This window comes from Delphinus delphis, chromosome 16 (genome assembly GCF_949987515.2).
Source record: "Delphinus delphis chromosome 16, mDelDel1.2, whole genome shotgun sequence".
NCBI classification, from domain to species: domain Eukaryota; kingdom Metazoa; phylum Chordata; class Mammalia; order Artiodactyla; family Delphinidae; genus Delphinus; species Delphinus delphis.
Window position 1 is genome coordinate 60342269 of NC_082698.1, and position 9211 is coordinate 60351479.

The following is a 9211-nucleotide window of genomic DNA, read 5'->3' on the forward strand; positions in this document are numbered from 1 at the left end:
TATAAGTATTTAAAAGGCAAAGTGAAGTCAGAGGTAAGTACTTTCCAGCTCCTAGCTGTGGTGTCTCCATCACTTGGAAGCATAGGTACAAAGAGAAGAACCATGGACTGCTAATCCCTAAAAACTAACTTGTTGAAAGTATTATGAGTTCCCTTTTGGTTTTGCCTTGTCTTTTATTGCCCCTTTGGTTATGTCTTCTTTGTACCTAGAAGGCTTCAGTTTGTAAAGCTGTAAATCTGTCAGTCTTGTTGGCATGGCTTTCACTTCAAATTAACGTTCAGCAAAGGGATTAGCCGATAAACATTTCGGGCTGTATTTCTTTACACAAAAGGGTGGATATGGTTTGAACAGGCTGCTGAAGCCAGGAAGAGAAGTTAATTGTGTAAATCAATGCAGGCAAGAGCTGATCACCTTTCTGAAAGACAAGACAATGCGGCACACAACCTCTAAATAGATCTTTGGGGTCAAGTTGATGTCATGTTGAAGAATCAGTATTTACTGGGCTTTATAAAGTTAGACTTTAAATGAACCCCGGGCATTTCGCTAGGCCATTAATTGCAGGAAGAGGAAAGGTGACAGTGGCTGAAGTCCATGGCTATAGAGATACTATAAAAATAAGTGAAGAGACAAGACAGTCACTTGCTAATGTGCAAAGGTCTCAGCTTTAGGTTCTACTCAAGCATTGTTGGTTCACGTACTGAAAGGCTTTCTCAGGATTGTGCTGACATTTTAAGAAAGAGCAACTCTTCCATCCTAACAGAAGAAGGTCAGCCCTTTACTCTTTGACACTCATTATCTAAGCAGTGTGGCTTAATTTTCCTCGAATGAATTCTGATGTCATTTTGCATTCTGCCTTGTAAATGTGCTGATCACAAAAGCAGGTCTTTCTCAGAGTGTGGCTCATCCCTCCCTCTGACAAAGTTGAAAGCTTTTTAAATAAAGAATTGTAGTAAAGAGCATTTACTTTAGGACGCTGGCTTGAATCCAAAGTCTAATGAAAGGCTTTTGATAAATATTATCATTTGTATTTGTTGTATCATTCAATAGAAGTGTTCCTCTGGCTGTTTTGTGTGCGAAAGTGTTCTGTACTCCTCGCTGGGTTATCAGAATTATTTGTAGGGCAGGAACCTTATCTTCTGTTTATTTTAGTCAGTGTTTCTAATAAATGTTGTTGACGAGGTGGGGGAATATATTATATCAAATTTTATCCTGTCTGTAACAAAACTAACATCCTGCATGGTCAGTGACAGAAAGTCATAGAAGCAGCTTTGTTAGGCCCTATGGATCAGGGTATGGCCCTAGGATGTTTGTTACAAGTTCCTGGTCATATCTGCTCAATAGATACATTTTGGAGTTGACTTCTCAGACCTCTTTCTCTAGTGCATTTTGTCAGAGGAGGCTTTTCAATTAATCAGCGAAGAGCTGCTGTTCTTTTCTCACTCCCGCTCCTATCCCTCCTCTCCAGGATCATTTTTCAGAATAAATACTGAAAAGATAGCACAGGAAGTTTGTCGGGATTGTTGTGGTGTTTTTACAAGAGAATCTGATATTTAATGTTTTCATCCATGATTTTCTTTGGATATTCACTCTGAGTTTTTATTCTTCCTTTTCAGCTATTTGAGAACTTCTGCTTTGGTACCCTAAAGCTCAATTCAATTCACATCTCTCAGAGGTTCACGGTAGACAGCTTTGGAAACTATGCCTCTTGTGGACAAATTGACTTCTCCTGAGGTGGATCTTGGGAAACACTGGAAACTAAACATCCTCACAAGGTGCTGAGGGAAAGTATCATCATTTTAATTGCCAAGGAGGGATGTGGAAATTTGGGTGATAACTTCCCTGGGTGATTCCCCAAGGATACCATGGTGTCTAATGGTGGTCCACAGTCATCGCACTGTCAGCGAGATGGTTGTAAGCACAGGGAGAACATACGCCTGTAACCCTTAGCCTGTTCATCTTTCACAGGGTCTACCTCTCTTTCCAACGCTCTTCTCTGAAAATGTACCTCTGAAGCCCTGTGGAGCTCAGATTTGCATTATTTCTTATATACCTACTGATTTTGCCTCAACCATTTAAACTTATATTAATACTTTAAAAGAGAATTACAGGTGTGTGATCTTATTAATCTCTCCACCTAGATAATATCTACAGATTGTAGAAGGTTTGTATTTTTTCCCTCCCCCTTTTAATCAATACCCAGAATTTGTTTTTTATTGTGGTAAAAAACACATAACCTAAAATTTACCATCTTAAGCCATTTTCAAATATACAGTTTGGTAGTGTTAGATATATTCATATTGTTGTGAACTATCTCTAGAACTTCTTTGTCTTGCAAATCTGAAACTCTGTACCCATTTAAGCAACTCTTCTTGCCCCCCACCCCCACAGGCCCCTGGCAATCACCATTCTACTTTCTCTTTCTGTGGATTTGACTACTTGAGATACCTCATATAAGTGGAATCATACAGTATTTGTCTTTTTGTGACTGGCTTATTCTACTTAGCATAATGTCCTCAAGGTTCATCCATTTTGTAGCATGTGTCAGGACTTCCTTCCTTGTTAAGGCTGAGTAATATTCCATCCGATGTATATACACTCATCCCTCGGTTTCCCTTGGTTTCAGTACCTCCCTTGGTATCTGTGGATTCTCAAGTCCCTTATATAAAATGGCATAATATTTGCATATAACCTATGCATACCCTCCTGTATACTTTAAATCATCTCTAAGTTATTTATAATACCAAACACAATGTAAATGCCATGTAAATATTTGCCGGCACACAGTAAATTCAAGTTTTCCTTTCTGCAACTTTCTGTAATTTTTTTTCTCAATATTTTTGGTCTGCAGTTGGTTGACTCCACGGATGTGGAACCCATGGATATGGAGGGTCGACTGAACCACATTTTGTTCATCCAGTCTTTCATCGATGGACACTTGGGTTCCTTCAACTTCTTGGCTGTTGTGAATAATGCCCTATGAACATGGGTGTACAAATATCTGAGACCCTGCTTTCAATTCCTTTACTACTTAGAATTTAAACTTTAGCAAAATAACTGGTAAAGTTTTTACCTTTTACTTTGATCTGTCCTTTTTCTTTTGAAGTTGGTACCTTTTATATTTCTTAGATTCCTGTTCCTTCACCCTACCCTAACCCTTGCCTTCCCATGCCACTGATGGAGCTGCAGTATTGTAGCTCTTTTCTGTTTACTTCTCAGGGCAGCAGCAATCAAAGCAATGGTGATACCATCAGGACTATGCAGAGTTCCCTGGGAGAGTGTCAGCCACAGAAGGCACTCACTCCTTCCTTGCTGCAGACCAGCAAAGGGAGGGAGCTCCCAGCGCAGGTTTGCCCCACCCATCAGTCCTGCCACACTCTCTGCTGGGGAGCTCCAGCCTCACTATTGTTACCTCTCATCTCTACCCCCTCACAGCCTTTCTCCCTCCATGGCCTCTCTTTTTCCTTCATTCCTTAGTCTTAATCTTGATTCTTACATTCTATTTGAGAAGTATGATTCTGAATCCCGTGTGTTAATAAGGCCACGACATGGTAAGGGCTGTGTATAACACTCAGAGATCTATCAGTGTGACTGCACAGATCATTTGTGAATAAATGAATTTCTAAAGTAACTGTGTATTTCTTTTAGTATTATTATATAGTTTCAGTTTGACCCCCTTAGTCAGTGTGTGTTGGGATACATTGCTGCCATCACTTATTCAATAGCATAGCATATTTACATATCGGTGTTACGTATTGGTGCCTGCTTTTCCCCACCCCCCCACACAAAAAAAGGGTTGCTTTTTCCCAAAAAAGCTTTCTACTGGTAATATTCATTTTTTTATTTAAGTTGAGCTTTTACCTCACTCACCTCTGATTGTTAAATGACATATGGGAATGAGCGCTCCCAGAGGTAGTACTGAATAGCAGAGTTGACTGAAATTCAGTGCCCTCACCTCTTCTTGGTCCCGCTTCTGCCTTACTGATTTCTTTCTGACAGCTGCCGTTGGGCAGTAAGTAAAGAGGTCTTCTTTTGAGTATCAGAGGTATGACTTAACGTTTTTAGGAAAAAATTTTTGTCTTTGGAAAATGTAACTTTATATATCAAATGCTAAATTCTTAACAGAATTAGAAATTCTATTATTTAGTATTTAGAGGTAACTATGCATTTAAGGACTTATCATACTGTAATTTTTCACAAGTAATTTTTCACAAGTTTTTTGTCTTTTTCACTCTCATTCTCTCATACTTGTAAAGTGGAGTTTTCCAGCAGCTATGTGATATGGTGACATCATCACTCTAATGGTTAATAGAGTGTGTGCTTATGTATTTTTGTTTGTTTTGTAAGTTTGTAGGTATTGGTAGAATTGGAAAAAAATTTTATGTTTTAAGTTTTCTTTCTAGAAGCCAATAGACAAATTTTTGAGACAATGTAGCTCTAAAGAAAGTACACTTTAAACTACTGTTGTAGAAGGGGGAGTAGCAGGTAGTTTTGATGTAGAACTTTTAGAGAAGAGCAACAGTGTTAGAGAGCAAATAATTTTTGATGGAGCTAAAAGAATTTTTCAAGATTTCAGGTCCCCTTTCACCAAACTGTAATGGGGTCAAGGATGGAGGATTTACTTCTGTGCTTATAATCCAATCTCCCTTAGTATTACCACTTTGCAGTTCATTCTTCACTGAAATAGAGTTAAATTGCACCTAACATCACTCCAGTTGGTTTTTGAGACACTAAATTCACCCTCAACTCCTCTAAGAGGAGAAGGGGAAAAAAATCTCTCACCATGATTATTACACAAGATATGTGTTATTATATAAGGAACTTTGTTATGGAGAATAATATTGGTGTTTTTTTGAAGGGGCACAATGAGTTACCCCCAAATGAACTCTATACCCTTGGTAGAAACATGACAAATGTTTCTTATAATGGTTATTTACTTATTTTTGGCTGTGTTGGGTCTTCATTGCTGCACGTGCGATTTTCTCTAGTTGCGGTGAGTGGGAGCTACTCTTTGTTGCAGTGCACGGGCTTCTCATTGCGGTGGCTTCTCTTTGTTGCGGAGCACGGGCTCTAGGCGTGCAGGCTTCAGTAGTTGCAGCACGCGACTCAGTAGTTGTGGCATACGGGCCCCAGAGCATGTGGGCTTCAGTAGTTGCAATGCGTTGGCTCAGTAGTTGCGGTGCGCAGGCTTCAGTAGTTGTGGGGTGTGGGCTCAGTAGTTGTGGCTCGTGGGCTCTAGAATGCAGGCTCAGTAGTTGTGGTGCATGTGCTTAGTTGCCCAATGTCATGTGCGATCTTCCCGGACCAGGGTTTGAACCTGTGTCCTCTGCATTGGCGGATTCTTAACCACTGGACCACCAGGGAAGTCCTATAATGGTTATTTTTTAAGTGAACTTCAGAGTTTACTAAATTGGACACGGATGAGAATCCAGCTTCATAATGACACAAAGCTTGGTTCAGGTTTGCTCTTGCACTGTGCGCTTTTCCTTGTGCCAAAGAGAACCTGATGGTACCAGAGGGGTATTGAGTTAAGGAACACCTCTCAGATTCTGTCTTGATGCTTACAGGGAGATGGATAGCAAAACCCAAGGATGCTATAGGTGAGAAAAGGGGCTGCTGTTGTGGTTGTTTATCAATAACTTTTTTGTTGTTATTAATAAAATGATCTCTCAAACAAAGGTAAAATAAGATTACTGTGTGAAAAATCATCAAGCTATCTACTTTGTCTTATGCTTTTTCCACTGTTATGCTTCAATTTAAATATTTGTTTAAAAAATAAATTTCCTCATCCAGAGCTTACTACTTCCTATGCATTTAAGCATATGAATCATGTTGCTAAGTAATTTTTCACAAATGATAACAGCTAATATTAGCAGAATGCTCACATTTGTCATTTATTTGTGAATAATGTGTATTTATTCATTAAATCTTTACAAGCCCACTTAAGTTGGTGTTATCATTAACCTCATTTTAGAAAATGAGGCTTAACAAGGTTAAGAAATTTGCCTGAGGTCATAGTGCTTGTATCTGTGGTTCTTAAAATGTGGTCTTTGTACCCCTCAGAGTCCCTGAGATCCTTTGGAGGGGTGGGAATGTCCTACTATTTTCATAAAAATATTAAGGCATAATTAGCCTTTTTCACTCTGATTCTCTCCTGAGTGTACAGTGGAGTTTTCCAAAGGCTATATGATATGGTAACATCATCACACTGATGGTTAATAGAATATATGTTTGTATATTTTTGTGTTTTGTAGAATTTTGTAAGTTGGTAGGCTTAGGTTATAGATACATGTTTTTAGAGAGAAACTCAGTTTGCTCTCAGTACTTCTGCTGTGCTTTTACTAGCTACTTCCCATTATAGCTACTATTATGGGCTGAATTGTGTCCCCTGAGAATTCATATGTTGAAGCAGTCACCCCCTAGTACCTCAGAATGTGACTGTTTGGAGATAAGGCCTTTAAAGAGGTGATTAAGTTAAAATGAGGCTGAGGCTGTTAGGGTGGGCCCTAAGCCACTCTGACTGATGGCCTTATAACTAGAGGAAATTTGGACACACAAAGAAACATCGGACCCCTGACTACCGAGATCATCTCCCTGGGTCTGTCTCCAAAAAAGTTTGGTTGATGATATTGCCTAGTAACTGGTGATTGGAAGGGTCTGAGAATGTCAGTGAAACTGACCAATTCAGAACAGACAGGGCCAGACTGAGGAAGTTCCTTCTGCCTCTGCCCTGATCATCAAAGCCTTCAAGGAATGGCCAAGAGACAGAAAGAAGCAGAACATTAAGCACAGTGGACATACAATTTTTGATGAGATTGCCAACATTGCCCAACAGTTGTGGCACTTATTTTTAGCTCAAGAACTGTCTGGAACCATTAAAGAGATCCCAGGGACTGCCCAGTTGGTGGACTGCAATGTTGATGGCTGCCACCCTCATGACATCATGGATGACATCAACAGTGGTGCAGTGGAATGCCCAGCTAGTTAAGGACAGCAAAGGAAAATATTTCAATAAAGGATCATTTGACAACCAAAAAAGAAAGAAAGAAAAACATCAGATATGTGCATGCACAGAGGAAAGACCATGTATGACAGCAAGAAGGCAGCCATCTGCAAGCCAGGAAGAGACAGGAGAAACCAAGTCTACCAACACCTTTTTTTTTCTTTTTTTTTTGGCCGTGCTTTGCTGCTTGTGGGATCTTAGTTTCCCGACCAGGGATTGAACCCAGGCCCTCGGCAGTGAAAGCAGGGAGTCTTAACCACTGAACACCAGGGAATTCCCAAGTCTGCCAACACTTTAATCTTGGACTTCTAGCCTCCAGAATTTATTGAGAAAATAAATGCTGTTGTTTAAGCCACCTAGTCTGTGGTATTTTGTTATGGCAGCCCTAACAAACTAATACACTTGCTATAATGCAGAAGGTAATCTACCTTTCTTCTTTTGAGCCAGACATTAAAGAGATTTGCCAAAGTGTAAAACAGTAACAATACGACTACTCTTATTAATTTGGTGTGTGCGGGGGGTGGGGAATATAATTTTTTTCATAAAATATGTTATTTTGTTAATATGGGTTTGGTATTGTTATTTTTAAATACACTTTTTTAATTAAGTTTTTTTTGAAAGATTTTTTAGAGCAGTTTTAGGTTCACAGAAAAATTGAGAGGCAGGCTTAGTTTTATTTTCAAGTACAGTATATCAGTGTCTATACTGTATATCTCACATAAACAAAAACAAAAGTTCTTTGGGGTCCTCAGTAATCTTTCAGTATACAGGACTCCTGAGACCAGAAAGTTTGAGAACTGCTGCACTATACTGTCACTTCCTTCCAAATGGGATCAAGTGATACATGGTTTTCTATAATGAGCTTGTCTTACCCAGTAATATGTAGTGGATCACATTAGTTGTCAGTAGATACAGATCTACATTATTTTTAATGTCTGTACCATAGCCTGTTGTATGTATTATAATTTAACTAGTTGATCCCTAACTAATGGACCTTGATTTGGTTTCCAGGTTTGGCTATTATAAATAATTCTGGATTGAACATCTTTGTATGTTTGTCTTTTTATGTTTGTGAGGTCATCTAGAAATGAGATTAAATGGTTTTAAAGATGTGGTTAAATTTAAGTTTCTTATTTGGAAACTGAGGTTCCTTCCTCCATTTTGTATTGCTAAATATTAAATACAAACAGAAGAAAAGCATGAAACATATGTACCATTTATCAGATACACCCAGCAGCTTTGGGGCCCCTTTCAAGGCTGACCTGCCAGTAAGTCCCTCAAAATTTAGGAAAACCTTTTCTTCTTTATAAACAATAGTTATTGTCCATTTTCTACAGCTCTTTTCTCCCTCATCTGGAAATTTGGATTTTCCCTCCTAAATAGCTTTACTATTGGATTAACTAACAGTCCTGGACTGTTATTGATTTGCTTTAAGCCCAGGACTAATATTGACCCAGCTTGAAGGTGCTACAGAAGGCAGGTCCCATTGGAGGAGTGTGGGAAACATTTTGACCTTCAGGGGTCTGGAAAGAGCTATTGTCTTATTGATGGGCATCTTGTTAGTGCCTTTCCAGACTCTTTATTGGGCAACTGTAGTAATTTCAGAAGACCAGGGACTTCATAAGATAGTATTAGAATGGGAGAGCTATGACATCTAGGATCTACCTCCTCAATGTCTTGGAGACATGTAATTAGGTTTGCTAAAAGACGAGGATTGAAATGGAAAAAGCTGGCAAATGTTAGTACGTATTCAGAACTATGGGACATCATAGCCACCTCTTCCCAACCTGAGGGAAGAAGACCTAACATTTCAAAAATGTTCACTATGCCCAGGCACTTAGTATGTAATTTTGCATGGGTTTCACAGCAATTTTCTGAGATGGGTGGTATCATTAATTTATAGATAGAAGATAGATTAAGTATTTTGCCCAAGAACCCAGCTAGTAAGAGGGATTCCATCCCCAGTCTATATGACAACAGATTGCTCTTCCATTGTACACTGCGGCTGTGTACAACTGGGCAAGGCAAGCCTGCTTTATTTACTGTGAGATGTAGACATCAATGGCCAGGGCCTCATTGCAGCACCACCTCTAAATCCAACTGCACAGAAAAAGAAAACATGGAAAGGGAGTTGTTGTTTTCTGTTTTCCCAAGGGACCCCAACCCAAGCCATTGATGCATTCAGAATTCCCAGACAAGCCAGACTCAGGG

General features: G+C 39.3%; 1 protein-coding gene across 4 annotated transcripts in view; it reads left to right on the top strand.

Annotated features, from left to right (window-relative positions):
* ASCC1 (activating signal cointegrator 1 complex subunit 1) overlaps positions 1 to 3489 on the top strand; it is a 122292-nt gene extending 118803 nt beyond the window's left edge. For all 4 annotated transcript variants that reach the window (XM_069541538.1, XM_069541539.1, XM_060034833.2 and 1 more), the window contains 2 exons: positions 1614 to 1772; positions 2849 to 3489. In XM_069541538.1, coding sequence (XP_069397639.1) covers positions 1614 to 1730 — 117 coding nt within the window. In that variant the 3' untranslated portion in view covers positions 1731 to 1772; positions 2849 to 3489. The remainder of the gene's footprint in view (positions 1 to 1613; positions 1773 to 2848) is intronic.
* Positions 3490 to 9211: the final 5722 nt, after the last annotated feature.